At 43.1% G+C, this 16,242-nt stretch overlaps 1 protein-coding gene across 6 annotated transcripts in view; it reads left to right on the top strand.

Moving 5' to 3' along the window:
• NEK7 (NIMA related kinase 7) overlaps positions 1–14,373 on the top strand; it is a 331,966-nt gene extending 317,593 nt beyond the window's left edge. For all 6 annotated transcript variants that reach the window (XM_085601827.1, XM_085601825.1, XM_085601826.1 and 3 more), the window contains one exon: positions 12,249–14,373. In XM_085601827.1, coding sequence (XP_085457953.1) covers positions 12,249–12,359 — 111 coding nt within the window. In that variant the 3' untranslated portion in view covers positions 12,360–14,373. The remainder of the gene's footprint in view (positions 1–12,248) is intronic.
• The last annotated feature ends 1,869 nt before the right edge of the window (positions 14,374–16,242 follow it).

Raw genomic sequence — 16,242 nt, 5'->3', positions numbered from 1 at the left:
GTTACAGACCGTTCATTACATAGTTGTTTGTGATAATATGAATATACAAAATACAATAATTGGATGGAATTGTTTTTTTATATTGAGTGCGGATCAAATCTTTTATGTAATTGTTCGTTGTGGAAGTTTCTTTCACTTGTTTAGGAAGCAAAGGGGTCTTGTTTCCTTGATCTTCGCACCATAGAATTGATAATGTTCCCGAGACAAGGTTAAGTGCTGTATTATATCTCAGACCTCTTTTGTAAATCTTTTACTTGTAAGTATTTGCAAGCATGTGGGCTTGTGGCATCATCTTCATATCCCCTAGGGACACTAGGGTCTCTTCTGTCTTCTCATCAAAGCTGACTGGGACAACTTTCTCCCCAAGTGCTACTCTCACCAACCCAGGTGTCTGCCCATCAGAAGGGGGCTATGCACTCTTGGGACATTTAATGTCTCCCGTGGAGTGCCCATATTTCTAACAGCGCATTGGGGGTAAAGCCTCCATGTCATTTTTTTTCAGAGAATCTCTTCTTTGCTTCAGATTGGGGCAGGTCACCCTTATTTCCCTGAGAATTATTTTGATGGGGATTTTTGAGAACTCCTTATTTTCAAGTTTCTCTCCCCCACCCCAAACCCCTTTTTCTTCTGGTGGGACCCCTGACCACCCGTTGAGTTCCCCAGATGCCTGTTTGGACACTCTAGAGCTGACCCAGAGTTCCACCTCCTCAGCAAACTTCCTGAGGTCAGTCAGCTTTCTCTCTACTAGGTGCTGGTGCAACTCTCCAAAACAACTATTAAGCATGCGCTTCCTGAGAATCAAGTTGTACAGCCCATTATAATCATTAACTTTGCTGCCCCATACCCAGCCATTTATTGCCTTCTTAGAATAGTCAAGGAAATCCACCCAAGACCGATTGGGTAGTTTATGGCTGTCCCTGAATATAGTCAGGAGGCCAGCCAACTAGCACTTAGTGTCTTTTTGGAGTCTGAGGTTCAACAGATGCAGGTCCAGTCCTTCTCACCTGGGCAAGAGGGTAGCAAGTGAGCGCAGCAGTTCCTTCATAGCAGCAGTCCAGCAGGGTGGCAGTCCTTTCAGCAGCACAGCAGAGTGTCCATGGGTCTGGAAGTGTACTGAAGAGTTATGTCTGAGGTCCAATATTTATACCTGGTGCCCTTCCTCTGGAAGGTGGAATAAGCTTCTCGAGGTTTGCCTGTGAAGTCCCCAGGCATCTTGCCTTCCCTGTCCTGGCTCCAGACTAACTACATCGGTTATGCAGCCCTTTGTGTGGAGGCAGGGCACAGCCTATGCAAGTGTAAGTAGGGCTATGCTCCGCTCTGCCCTCACATCTTGCCACTGACGACCCATACAGGTACACCTAAGCTCTCTATTGTGAGTGGCTGTCTAGGAGGAATACACAAAGCCCAAAAGCCAGCTACATCTAGTCATGTGACCCAGGCACAGTCTACAGGCACTAAAGGTCAAAGGCAAGATAATGCCAACTTTCTAAAAGTGAAGATAACAAAAGGCACGTGACTGACGCACCAAACGAGCGCACAGCTTTAAATGGGACCTTTTCCCTTTCTGGCAAAGTACTTTCATCCATATTTTTTATCAAAGACTTGACCTTTAAATCATGATTTTTAAACCATCATTTGCTTGTAAATACCACGGAGACAGCGAAATTCCATTTGGATGTTTATTGAACATTTTCAAATGCGGCTGCTTTCCATTCCAGGTTTCTAAACAGCGACACGTGTAATTTGATAAACACCAACATAGTCCTTGTTTATGCAACCCAATGCATTTCGAGCCATAGGCTCTTCGTCGGGGGTTTCTGCAAAATACAATGAAATCAACTATACCAATCGCATCAAACATATGGGCTATTTCAACATTAATAAAACTCAATGAAAAGTAAACCATAAAATGTAAATCAACCTGCTGTTCTCTAACCCTCTAGTGATGTATTAGCCAAAACATACTGTGATAAAGCTCACCCCCACAAAAACCAACCCACAACTAAAACAAGCACCATCCTTAAAAAGTATATAAACACTCTCTTCTTAACTCTATCCGCATTTTACCTTGTGTAATGCAAGCCTTTGTTTAATTGTTCTATCCGATGTTTTCCTCGCTGCTCAACCAAAATTGCTTTCACGAACGCTCTCCCCAGTGAACCGTTATAAGGAGTGAAACTCCCACTCACGTGCCCTCAATCAACCCTAATCATCCAACCACGTAACTCAATCTCCACACATTACCAATACTGCAACACCCAGAATGCACTGTCCTAACCAAAAATAAAAAACTGACTGAAACATCAAACATACCTATCGTGCATCACATTCAAGACCTCATCATACCCTCCAGTTGAATTAAACCAAAACGAATTCCAAATTGGATGATCAATGCTCATACATGCCTGCCACTACCTGAATTGTTATCGTCATATTTTAAGCACAAACCAGACTCTCTCAATCAGATACCACCCACATTTACCCCTGCTCACTCATTGCCCCTTCAAATATTTTCACCACGGAACGGATGTCTACCTGTACATTTACATTATTTCCCCTTCACAAGACTGCAAAAAACAACATTGAAATACAATAAAAATACTAAACAGTTGAACCATATGCTTAATTAAACGAATTGAAATACAGCAATCCCATAATGTACAAGATGTAACGTAATGTTCATCTATAATCAAGACGCTCTCAGATGTAAATTCTTCCGATGTCGAAATCTTGAATTTCTTCATTTGTAGTACTGTGGGGTGCATTTTCAAAATTGTGATTTAAAATCCGACTTCACCATGGCAGAGGATTTTTCATTACAATTTCAAAGACTCCAAACATGAACTGGTTGCCTGTTCCCATTTGGAAATTATAGCCTATTAAATGTAATAAGGTAACTCCTCTGTTATCCTATGGGTGAGGTAGTCCTTGCAGTAGTGAAAAATGAATTTGAGACGTTTTACCTCCAAGACATATAAAACCTATAATGACACGTTCTACTTTTTGAATACACTGCATCCTGCCCTCTGGCCTGTCCAAGGCCTAATTTAGGGGTGTCTTCTATATATTAAAAAGGAAGGCTTTGGCCTGGCAAAAGATTTATTTTGCCAGGTCGAAATGGCAGTTTTAAACTGCCCACACAGGTCTCGATGGCAGGCCTGAGACATGTTTAAATGGCTACTTAAGTGGGTGGCACACTAAGTGCTGCACGCCTACTAATACCATTTAATTTCCAGTCCCTGGGTACCTGTAGTACAACTATACTAGGGACTTAGGAGTAAATTAAATATGCCAATTGGGGATAAGCCTGTGCTACCCTGTTTTGATGAGATTGCACATATACTTTAGCACTGGTTAGCAGTAGTAAAGTGCATAGAGTCCTAAGATTAGCATAAACAAGATTAGCAAAAAATGGAGATGGAAGTCAAAACGTTTTCGGGGAAGACCACCCTAAGGCTGACAGGCGTAACATAGAGGCTCACTTGTATCCTCAATATGTTTGGTCCATACTCTGGGTTCAAAGTAAATTGGGGTAAATCTACAATATTATGTATGGCCATTGGCATGCTACACTGCCCATTACAGATATCTATCCGAGATTTCAAATATTTGCCTATATATGGTACCCCTGTTACAAGTATTTATGGAAATATTGGTGAGTTTTAAACAAGATACTGTCCATTGTAGAAAGGTTCCATTGTCCTTGGTATGCAGTGCCGCTATGTTGAAGATGATCTCCCTACCAGAGGCGATGTGACTGCACTATATGAACTGCAAATAGCACCCAACGCTTTTGAGGACCTCAAGCTAGAGTACAATCTGGCTGGGTTGAAAACATTTTAATATCTGCAACTATGACTTTCACTGGCAAAAACAAATCCAGGGAGCTAAAGGACAGCCAGAACAGTTTACCACTAGAATATAGGGTATAAGCACCCACCTACACAAGAAGGCTCTGTCTCAAATAAACAACACACTTCTAGATAAGCTAAAACATAGGCAGTGTAACTGGGACAGACTGGAAAGAAGCATGTACCTACCTCAGACTAAATATCTGTTTTGGAGTTGGACTGGTGCAATTAAAAATTCTGTATTGAGTATACTATATCAGGAAACAATTGCAGACATTTTGAAGGGGCCCATGGTGCAGTGCCTGAGAGAGTGCAGGCTAGTATGCTTCTGTATCAACCGGTAGTGCATCCCAGTAGAGCTGTACTGGAATGGTGTACCATATTATCTAGCAACAATGTGGGAAGGTTCTTTTAAATGCTTCCCAGAATTGTACTGCTGGGCATGTGGAGCAAGGTGACTCCCTCCAAATCAGACTGTATGAACGTATTACATGCAGATAATGGTGGCAAGGATGTATGTAGCCCCACGTACAAATCTGTAAGGAAAATATGGGCTGATGCATAATCAATCAAGCACGACTACTCACCTGTGAGGCTCTCAAGGTGCTTGGGAGGGGTAGAGGGGCGGGGGCTGCTGATCCTCTTGGCATGGAGGTTCAGTCGAAGAGCCAGTTCTTGAGATCCTTCCTGAATTGGGTCAGCGACGGGTATTGTCTGAGGTGGAAGGGCAGGGTGTTCCAGGTATTGGCGGCAAGGTAGGATTAGGATCTTCCTCCGGTTTTGATCTTTTGAATCCATCGGATGGTGGCCAGGGCAAGTTGGGCAGAGTGTTGTTGTCTGGCGGGTACGTGGAATGAGAGGCTCCTGCGTCGTGGAGAGCTTTGTAGACGTGGGTGAGGAGCTTGAAGGTGATTCTCTTGTTGACTGGGAGCGAGTGGAGTTGTCGGAGGTGTTGAGTTATGTGGCTACGATGGGGTATGTCAAGGACCAGTCTGACTGCAGCGTTTTGAACGTTCTGTGGTTACCTGAACTGTTTCTGGGTGAAAAATAGAAAAGGAAAGGCAGTCCTGCAGCAGAACAGTGATGCTGTACCATAGACTACCAGGGATGATGCACAGATGGGAGCCTGCTGGTGTAGGAGTGCCTCGAACTCCTGACCAGAGCATCAGCAACGGGGGCAGCAACACCTGCCAGGTGCAGTTGTGCAGCGAAAGGAGCAGTCCACTAGAAAGGTCAGCATGATGGCAAAGAGAAATGTGTCTGCACAAGTTTGAGAAAATCTGGGGAAATTGTAGCAGATTCATGGCATGCAAGGATTAGTGGGGAAGACCCTGTGGTAACGGAGAGGTTAAGCTGTCACTGATTCAGAATGATATGGTATCTATGAACAACAGCAGATAATTATTGATAAAGCAAGGAGTGCCATGTGATTCGATATTACCTACATGCGAAAGCTTCAACCTATGACTAGGAAATGTACGCCTCTGGTCAAGGCTGGCAATCTCCTGTTTAAATATATCTGAAACATTTCACTTCTTTATGCAAAACAAGTAAAATGTTTCCAAAAAATGGTTTCTAGATGTGTCAAAAATGGAGAACTGTGTCAAGAATGGAGAACTGTGTAAAGAAGGGAGCAGTAACCCCCATTTTAAAGTGGTGCTAAATCATATATAAGATTTAGACACACACCATTGAACAACACATTCAGATAGCGCTTCTCTGCTGCCTACCTAGGTCATTATGTGCATTTTTAAATATCATGCCATCGTATTGTAATGTTGGCAACCTCCAGTTATTAGCCACTGACATACTATGGCACATTACAGAACAAATGATGTCATGTATAAAAATATTTGTATGTTCATGCTTTGTCTTTTGAATAACAAATACAAAACAGTAATTCTGTTGCCTACCTGATTCATCATGTGCATTTTTGACTTGCAGCCACATCGCTTATGGAACATGCACTATATTGTATTTGCACTTTCTATTGTTATACATGACTAAATACTTATCACAACAAATATGTTTAAATGTTTTAGCATCTTCTCTTACTATCAATCCAACATCTCTGCATTATGAATTTTTTTTTTCTGCTGCTAAATGGTAAGCTCATTATTAACAAACACTCTAAAATAAGCAAACTCTCACCAGTATATACAAAATGTCACTACATACCAGTACTCATATCCCACACCACAACCTCTTACAAGATGGCGCTATTTCTTGCAGTAGCCTCACCTGGGATCATTTAGTTCTTTCGCAGTTTTCATGACAACCTAGAATTTATGTACTCTGAAGAACACGCTACCTTGCCATTTACCGACACAGAGTCCATGACCTGCAATGGTAAGCACCCCAATGATAAATAATCTATCTGCCACATTTTTACTAGAATCAATACACCGGGGTTCTAGTGCTTTGTAACCATTGCACATCATAACTTGTTTATGGTTTACACTCCAGGAGTAGGATAAGCACTGACTCCTCTAAAGATAATTAATGATTTGGGCATAATGTTAACACCCAAAAAATGTAGTCTAAAATCACTATACCAGGGTTCTAGCATCTCTGTAAGAACTGCTTCCTCATAACTTGATGTTTGGGGCTTGCTCTCCTTCCTTAAATATTTTTCCATCCTTGTTTTAATCCAAGATTTTATATTGTTTATTAGTTGATTCTCACTTAAGCTGGCGCCATAGGACTGCATTACTTTTACCCATTAATTCGGTCAACCAATTCAAAGTCCCCCTTAGTACAATTCTGTACATCAGGGGTACAGAACCCTCAACAATTGTTACCTTACCAGAGGCACTCAACGCCTTGCATTAAGTACTGTTAGATTACTAGAAATATTGTTCACAGTTCTTTACCTATTTGGCTTTTCGTTTAATATCTTATTCACTTTCTAGTTTACAAACCATTCCAAACTACTTCCCTGTGATAAGCTGCTTGTCACATAACAAGGGTAGCAGAATTGCGCTGCTTTCTTGTTTCTCTCTATGTGCACTTGGTGAGAAAGAGTAATGACGTCCTGTCTATGCCTACTCTTGGTTCTGTACGTGGTTACCCTTCTAACACCATCACCCAGGTGTTGAGTATTGAGACATCTCTTTGATCTGCCTTCTTTTTCTCTCAAACGATTTGTAACCTCACTTTGGTAACAGTTATCCCCTTTTCTAACTAATCTTTACAATACACCACGTTTTTGTTGTACTTTAAAACACATGCAATCTGGAAATAACACATCACGCCCTCCCTCCCTCCGCCTTCATCTACAAAACTATGTCAGTAAAAGACTTGCACATATCTGATAGCCTTGAAAATATCTGAGACGAAACTCTTTGTATGCTGTATTTACTGTTTCTAAAGAAGTCTTGGACTTGAACTGCTGGTCACATATTTTATATCAGTACTTTTAATATTTGCCCCTTTGGTGTGCTCCAGATCATTTCTCAAATCTCACTTTATAGCATGGTACTGAACATTTGTGCAAACCCAATTGAAAAACGGCTTTACTCTTCCTGTAAATGTATCATGCTCGTGTATTAAATTGGTTTCTATTTATAAAATAATGAACACCATGGTGAAGTGGTCATTGCCCAGTGACTTTGGGACTTATTTCCATTTAATTGTCCAGTACGGGAATCTTTCAAATATAAGTTGTAGAAGGTCTTATAAATCTAGTTCCTTAAAGAGCTTATTCTTAATCTTTTTGTGCAGTCAATCAATCAAGCTTTTGTTAAGCGTGACTACTCACCCGTAAGGGTCCCAAGGCGCAGGGGGAGGGGGGGTTTTATGGGGAGGTGCAGTTTCCAGTCCATCAAGGAGGGGCTCTGTCGAAGAGACAGGTTTTGAGGTTTCTAGCGAAGATGGGAAGCAATGTTGTCTGTCTGAGGTGGAGCGGAAGGGCGTTCCAGGCTTTGCTGCGAGGAAGGAGAAGGAGCGGCCCCCCGATCTGGTTTTTCTGGTGCGGGGGACCACGGCGTAGGAGAGCTGGGCTGATCGTAGGGTCCTTTGGGGTGCGTGGAATTGGAGTCGGCTGTTCAGGTATGCTGGTCCGGTGTTGTGGAGGGCCTTTTGTGCGTGGGTGATCATCTTAAAGGTGACACTAGCCTCGATGGGGAGCCAGTGGAGTGTGCGCAGGTGCTGGGAGATGTGGCAGTGTCTTGGCAGGTTGAGGACCAGTCTTGCGGTGGCGTTCTGGATGTTCTGTAGCTTGCGTGTGAGGTTTTTGTTTATTCCGGCATGGATTGCGTTGCCGTAGTAGAGTCTACTGGTGACCAGGGCATGAGTGACGGTCTTTCTGTGTTCGAGGGGGATCCATTTGAAGGTCTTACGTAGGAGGTGGAGGGTGTGGAAACAGGAGGACGAGACGGAGTTGATCTGGCGGTCCATTTTGAGCTCGGAGTCCAAGATGATTCCCAGGTTGCGTGCGTGGTCCGTGGGGGTGGGCGAGCTTCCGAGGGCGGGGGGCCATCAGGTGTCGTTCCAGACGTCGGGGTTTGGGCCCATGATGAGTACTTCTGTTTTGTTGGTGTTTAGTTGTAGGCAACTGTTTTTCATCCATTTGGCGACGGCTTCCATGTCTTCTCGAAAGTTGTGTCTGGCGGTGTTGGGTTTGTTGGATAGGGAGAGGATGAGTTGGGTGTCTTCTGCGTATGACGCACTGTTGAGTCCGTAGGTTCTGACGACGAGGGCGAGCAGAGCCATGAAGACGTTGAAGAGCGTAGGGCTGAGGGAGGACCCCTGGGGAACTCAGCAGGTGGTTGGTGTAGGGTCCGTGTGGAAAGGGGGGAGTCTGATCTGCTGCGTTCTGCCGGAGAGGAAGGAGCGGGTCCAGTCGAGGGCCTTGTCCTGGATCCCTGCGTCGTGGAGTCTGCGTATTAGGGTGAGGTGAGAGACTGTGTTGAACGCCGCTGAGAGGTCGAGGAGGATGAGGGCTACTGTTTCTCCTTGGTCCAGTAGGGTGTGGATGTCGTCTGTTGCGGCGAGGAGGGCGGTTTCCGTACTGTGTTTTTTTCTGAAGCCGGATTGGGAAGAGTCGAGGATGTTGTGCTCTTCGATGAATGTGGCGAGTTGGCTGTTGATGGCTTTCTCGATGACTTTCGCTGGGAACAGGAGCAGGGAGATGGGTCTGTAGTTTTTCAGGTCGGTGTGGTCCGTCGAGGGTTTCTTCTGGAGGGGTTTGACCTCGGCATGTTTACAGTTGTCGGGGAACGAGGCGGTCGCCAGGGAGCGGTTGATGGTGTGGCGGAGCATGGGTGCGATGCGTCGGCGGCTCTGTTGAAGATGTGGTGGGGGGAGGGGTCCGTGGGGGCCCCGGAGTGGATTTGGGCTGTGCAGTTGTCAATCGCTGGCTTCAGGGTGTGGGGGTCGTTGGTGGTGGTTCAGTGTGTTGGTTGTCTTCCTCGAAGTTGTCGTAGATGGTCTTGAGTTTGTTGCAGAGGTCTTGTGAGTCAGTGATGTCAGTCGACTCGCTGGTGGGTTGGGCGAACTCCTTGATGATGTTGAAGAGTTCTTTGCTGTTGTGTGCCTGTGTGGAGATTCTATCTTCAATCACTTTTTCCCTTCGTTTTTCTGATTAGTTGGTGGTGGGCATTGGTCGCGGCTCTGAAGTTGTTGTGTGCTTCTGTGGATTTGGTGTTCCTCCAGGGCTTTTCGAGGTGGTGGCAAGTGCGTCTGGACTCTCGAAGTTCGGTGGTAAACCATCTGGCTTTCTTGGCGTGAGTGTTGTTGTTTTTCTTGATGGGGCTATGGTGTTGCCGCTGTCGGAGATCCATCTGTGCAGAGTTCGGGCTGTGGTGTTGGGGTCGTCGTTTTCCGCGATGGTTGGGATGGAGTTGCGGAGTGAGGAGGTGAGCTGGTCGTCTGTGATTCTGGTCCAGTTTCTTCGTGGGTGCTGGTGTCTGTGGATGGTGGGTGTTCTGAAGGTGAAGTGGACGCATCAGTGGTCAGTCCAGTTCGGTGGTGTGGCTGAAGGTGATGGAGTTTCCTGTTGTGACGAGGGGGTAGAGGGTGTGTCCTGCTCAGTGCGTGGGTTTGGTCACGATTTGGCAGAGTCCAATGTTGTGGAGGTTGTCCACGAGGGATGTGGTGTTGGGGTCCAGTTGGTTGTCGAGGTGGAAGTTGAGGTCTCCCAGCAGGGTGTAGTTGGTGGTTGCGATGGCATGTGGGGAGATGATGTCCGTGATGGAGTTGGCGAACTGTCCGCAGGGTCCAGGGGGTCGGAAGATGAGGGTTCCTCGGAGGGTGGTGGTAGGACTGGTCAGTTTCTTGAAGTGTAAGTGTTCCATCATGTCTGAGGGCTCGTTGGGGAGTGTGCTTAGGCAGAGGGTGGATTTGTGGACGATGGCGATTCCTCCTCCCGTGCGGGTGTAGCAGTCCTTCCTGGAGATCTTGTATCCTTGGGGAATTGCGATGGCGATGTCTGGTCCCAAGGTGGTGTTGGTCCAGGTTTCGGTGAAGAACGCTATGTCGAGGAGGTCCCGGATTTCTGTGGCGTGTTTGTGGAGGGATTGGACATTGAGGAGGATGCATTGCAGGGTTTTCGGTTCTTTCGGTCGGGTTGTGCTGGGTCCGTGTTCCTGGCGATGCTGTAGGTTTGTCGGCAGCGGTGACAGCTGAAGGGTCCATGGGTGCCAGCTGGTGATGTTAGCGTGCAGTTATTGTTGCGGCCTGGGTTGAGTGCATGGAGTGCTGTTGGGTCGTAGCGTTGGCGGTGCGGAGGTCCAGGGTTCCTGGCGTTGGTCGCGGCTCATACGGGTTGCCTTTTGCGCACCAGCTGCGTGTCCGCTGTGCGCCCGCCATTAAGTAGGGGTCGGGGAGGGCTGGACAACTGGGAGGTGGGGAGGGGATCTGGATTGGGCCGGTCGCGCTGGTCGTGCTGGGAGGAAGGGGCCGGGGGGCAGCAGCGGCAGGGAAAACGGGTGGGAAAAGGAGGAATAGTGAGGGGAAAAAAACTAAAAGTGAAATAGGGCAGAAAAGCTGAGAAGTGCACAAAAGAGATTGAGCTGAGGGTAAAAAAAAACGAGTGAAACGGAGAGGTAAAGCGGAGCAAGAGAAAGGAGACAGAGGTCCACTGGACCACCATGGAGATAGAGCCGAAAAAGTGCAGAAAAGAGATTGACCTGAGGGTAAAAAAAAATGCAGTAGTGTGCGAAAGGTTTGATTTACACTGAAGATTACTACAGCTGCCACTGGGCCACTGGAATGAAAGAAGAAAATGTGGGCAAGTTCATTTCCGGCAGTTATACGAGGCAGAGAGGGAGATATGAGAATATGGTATTTGCAGGGGCGTGTTGGGCAGGTGCTTATTGATAATCTTGTGAACACTACAAATTTGGAATTACATAGGTATTCACTAAGATTCATAGTGCATCTCACAAACTGACTGTGAACGTAGACTTCCACCTCACAAAGGTAAATATAATTAGTAAAGGTGAAAAATGTATTTGACACCCACCACTTGTGGGGCTGTGAAAGAAGACATTTAGCATGAACAATTGTTTTCAGTATGAAGACAAAAAAGAGAAAATATGAATTTGCACTTGCACATTCTCACAGATGCGAAGACTGTTAATTTTGAGCTTTGTAAACTATCCATATGCTCTGTAAGCTACAGATGCCATAGCTTACCTGAGACTTTTGGTAATGCTGTGAAAATAGGCATACATTGATGCTTTTGCGCTGTTCTGATTTTTGTGTGTGAATCAGCCCTTTTCTTCAAGCTTCTATCCTGATGTCATTACGTAGGTCTGACTTGCTCTTTCTTGTCTCCACCTACTTACTGTAGCAATCTGAGGCAGATTCTATGCAAGTGCTACATTAAATTAATAAATATAAAACAAATTTAAAAAAGGCTGTGATAAGCCTGTTTTGTAACGCTTCTATTAAGTGTTCTTATTATGAACAAATGCAACTTTCTACATGATGGCGTAACTGCAGAAAAGCTCTACTTTGACCCGACATTTCTCCCACAAAAAAATGAACAGAATGGACATTGACTTGGGCAAATAGCATACATATGTAAAACCATCAAAACACACTGCACAAATTAACATTGGTGCACAATAATAGATATGTGGCATCTCACCAGATTTGTTGATCTTTTTTTTATTTAGCTAAAGGAATGCTTCGTTTGCTTTCATCAATATTGCTATTTCTACATTAGCACTGTATTACGATTATTAAGATGTTAAGCGAGAAAAGCTTTTGATATTAATTACCACATTTGATGTGGTATAATATAGTACAGTAGGCACGTCCAACCTCTACATCCGGTCTCTTTAATTTCTGTAAACTTTAGAAAAGTGTATGAACAATTATTATTTATATTTCAGCTATGCCTTTCTTGTTGACACTTTTCTTATAAATCTTTTGTGTTCTCTTTTCTAGCTTCGGATGTTAGTTAATACTTGCATTAATCCAGACCCGGAAAAGCGGCCAGATATAACCTATGTATATGAAATAGCAAAACGTATGCATGCGGTGACGGCAAGCAGCTAAGCAGATAATGAAGAGAAACAACTATCCAAATATATATATTTTTAAAAACAGATCTTGCTTCAATTTTATCCTCCCTGAACTGTTTGTGAGATTAATTACTTGATCAGCGGTATACCGAAGTGTGTTTAATCTTAAACCAGTTTTCATGCACACTTCCTTGTGTACAGTTAAAATGGTACAGCAGTCATCCTGATTGGAAAGTAAAAGTGTGGTTCATACAGAAGGTGAAAGTAATGTCTCCTTATTGTTCTGAAGTTTGACTTAATACTTTCTATCCAGTACTGAGACCTCTCTATATTGTAGCTTGCTGCAGTTTTGCACATTATACTGTCTTGAATGAAAGTCTCCTTATGAACTAGATGTTTGAATATATGTCTCAGTTATTTATGGACGATCGAGATTGGCACACATGTATATACGTTTTTGTTTTACTCCAATACATTTATTTTTTTGATAGTTTTTACCATGTTCCTTCTGAAGAAAAAAACTGATTTTATTAATTTGGTTCATTCTTAAAATAGCGCTGTTCTCAAACTTAAAATTCGTTTTGTTCTTACACAGTAAATTCACACAGACTACATTTAGGTTAAAGTGGGAATAAATTAACATAAAAACAAGTTGTCATGCTTAAACTTAAGTATGTATTGTATTTCCTATTAAATTGTCTTTTAATTCAGAATACATATTTCACCTATGCAAAGGATCTCAATTTCTCGTTTTGACCTGTATTCAGATGTGTATTCTTCTTTGTCTGTATTGCGATTGCTTTAGTATACTGTAAGAAATCATTTTAAGTGCCTTGTGTAAAATCAATGTTTAATTTGTCCTGTTCAGAATGCTGTGTGTGTGGATGCGTTTGATTGCACTCAATATTTTTGAAGGTTTTAGCAAAACCTTTTAGTCTATTTTTATTTTCTTCTCCAGATTGGAAGATGTTTTGCTCCTTTTACAAAATAACTTGGGCATTTTCTTTTTAGTGCCTTATGATATGCAGCCTGTAACATATTTTCTCCAGAGTTGTGTATAAATATAACACGTTATGCCAGTTTGACTCTGTAGTATTTGTGCATAATCTTTGTTCTGTATTCACAATTTCAATGCAGATTTAAATATCCATTTTAGAGTCCCTCTAACCGGGAGGTGGAAGAGGATGGATGGGAAAAACACAATTTTAACATTATTGCAAAAAATTTAACCAGAATGGCTTTAATTGTCATGGTTTATTTATTCTCTATCACAAATATAATGATTTCAATGAAATTGAATGGTCCAGGACATCCCTTCCCAGCTTTTCTTCCTTGCTTTATAAAGGAACTTTTGATAACCATAAAGTGAAATGTTTTCTGAGTGCATGGTGGTTACTTGATGTGACAATATGATTCATCAGAAAGTTGTAATGTACTTCCGAGGACATTCTGGAAATCCAAAATGGAGCTTTCAGAGTTCTTAATATGTTTGCACATACTAACTGAAGACAGTCTTGATGAACTGTCTTCCATGTAGTTTGCCATTAAGTCCCCAAAGAAAATAATTGCATTAACTAATTACATATTCACATGTAAAGGAATTTTCATAGTAATTCTACGCAAAGAACATCCTGATATCCTCTGAAATGTGTTCAATGTGACATGTAAGTGACATTTTTCCCTGACACATTTTTTTTCAGGAAGGCGGTGAAAAACTATAGTAGAAAAGAGTCATAAAAACTGATGAAACCAGAAATTTAAAATATCCCTAATAGTTTACTTAACCTTTCTCGTGTATGATGTTTTCATGGGTGAACTTATGTATGTAAGCAGAGTCGAATTTCCCCTTCTGCACTAGTCTGTATTTGCATAAAGAGTCAGGACATCTTAAACGTAAATTATAGGCACAATGCAATAAAGATTCTGTAGCTTAAAGGATTCTATTTCCAGTGAGGTGAATCATGTGTGCCTAGCTCACTATTAATTTAAAGCATTTTTAAGAGAAATATAACTATGTATTCAATAAAAGTATGTTTGTTTTAACCATATTATGAATTATATTATTTAAGAGACCTCATTAGCCAGAAACAAAATACCTTTTGGTTGGGACTGATGTTAAGTCTCTTATATTTTTGTGTATGGGTTTGGTGCATGGCGCAGTTTATTTTAAAATACACTTCTACAATTGGCATTTATTATAATTTCATTTGTACTGTGCAGTGAGGTATATAAGCTCTGTTGCTAGATATATTTTTACATTTGATACAGTAGTTGTCTTATTTTTTTTTTATTACAATGTTTTTGCGAAAACAATGCAGAGATAATGATTATTTTTCTTTGTGACAATATAATTCAACACAAATGTACCCGCCTTCGCAAGTTTATCTTTACCAGGGGCTTTGTTGGATGCGATGCAATGGACTTCTGGAATGGACAGGTTTAGCACTCTTAAGTCTCATAAGCCATCCAGCTCTCTCATTCACGTGGCAGATAGCAATATCAAAGCAATTATGCATTAAACAATGGTGTTTTGTGACCATGGCCTCCTTTTTTTCAATAAGGGAGGATCATATACATCACATATATCATTGAGATCAAGATGCGCATTACATTTCAATAATGGGCTTTCTGTTCCACTGAGTTACTGACTGTGGACCTGTACATGACAGCATCCATAATTAAATCTGTTATTTGGTTTACTTGCATAAACTGTTTTTCAGAGTTAAATATGTTGAGAGACTCCTGAGACCATAGGGAGAGCACTGGCTGAACACCGCTCTTCTAGATACATGCAATATGTTGTGCAATTAACAGGACTACATTAACAAATAAATTATGCACATCCCTATTATATCCCATCAAAACTAATACTGGTTCGTTGTTTATTTGACCTCCTTTGGCAACCAAATCTTTATATGGTAATTTCTCAGAGTATGGTAAAATTACCGAATATGTTGCAAACACACTTCCGGGCTGGGGGCATTTCCGGCGCTGAGCGGTCTAGTTGCTCAGCGCCCCTCACTTTAAAACGGTGGTCATAGCAAGCGTGAGTCAGACGACACAGACTACGCGGCTTAGCTACTCGTAGAAGTGCGGTGGCTCTTCATTAATCGGACATAGTATTTCAGCTGCTATTACAAACTTTGTTTTAAAACATTCTTAACAGTGCTATCTCCTACCTGTATTGCGTTATTTTGCACATTGCCTGTTCCTTCCCCGGTGTTAGTTTCAGCCCCAGGCACCCCGGTCCGTCACGGCAAGTGCCGGTTGAACGGAGGGTGCAGAGGAGGCGAAAGCGGACACACTTCCGGGCTGGGGGTATTTCCGGCGCTGAGCGGTCTAGTTGCTCAACGCCCCTTGTCTATTTCAACTCAATGGCCCATCAAGCTTGCAGCGGACGCACGCCGAAGGCGTGCTAAAGGCAAGCCCGTCTGCGCCCGTCCGCGCCTCGACCGAGCCCAAGGCCACCACATATACTCAAATACCATCAGTCTCCAGGAGCATAAGTTACACTAGTGGGGAATTGGTTCGGCTCAGACCCAAACCCCACTGTCACACTTTAGCTGCAATAAATTAAACCAAGCAATGCCCTAGATGTTTACTCACCTTCGATTATTCACACAGTAGAAGAGCAACACCGCTCTATAACCGCCCCATTAATCAAACTTATCAAACGTTTAATGCCGGGTTAATCAACGCACGTTCCTTAGTCAAACACAACACAGAAACGGCCACTCTAATAGAAATTCAAAAACTAGACCTTATTTTCATCACCAAGACTTGGGCTGATGACGCCTCAGATACAGACTTATCACTAGCAATCTCAGAGGGAGACTCTATCACGAGGTCAGACAGGAAGGGGAAACGGGGTGGTGGCCTTGCCATTATCTCTAGGAACGAACTAAGGACCATGGGCT

Source organism: Triturus cristatus, chromosome 4_2 (genome assembly GCF_964204655.1).
Source record: "Triturus cristatus chromosome 4_2, aTriCri1.1, whole genome shotgun sequence".
NCBI lineage: Eukaryota > Metazoa > Chordata > Amphibia > Caudata > Salamandridae > Triturus > Triturus cristatus.
Note: the sequence above shows the minus strand (reverse complement) of the source record. Positions and strands in the feature narration are given on the sequence as shown.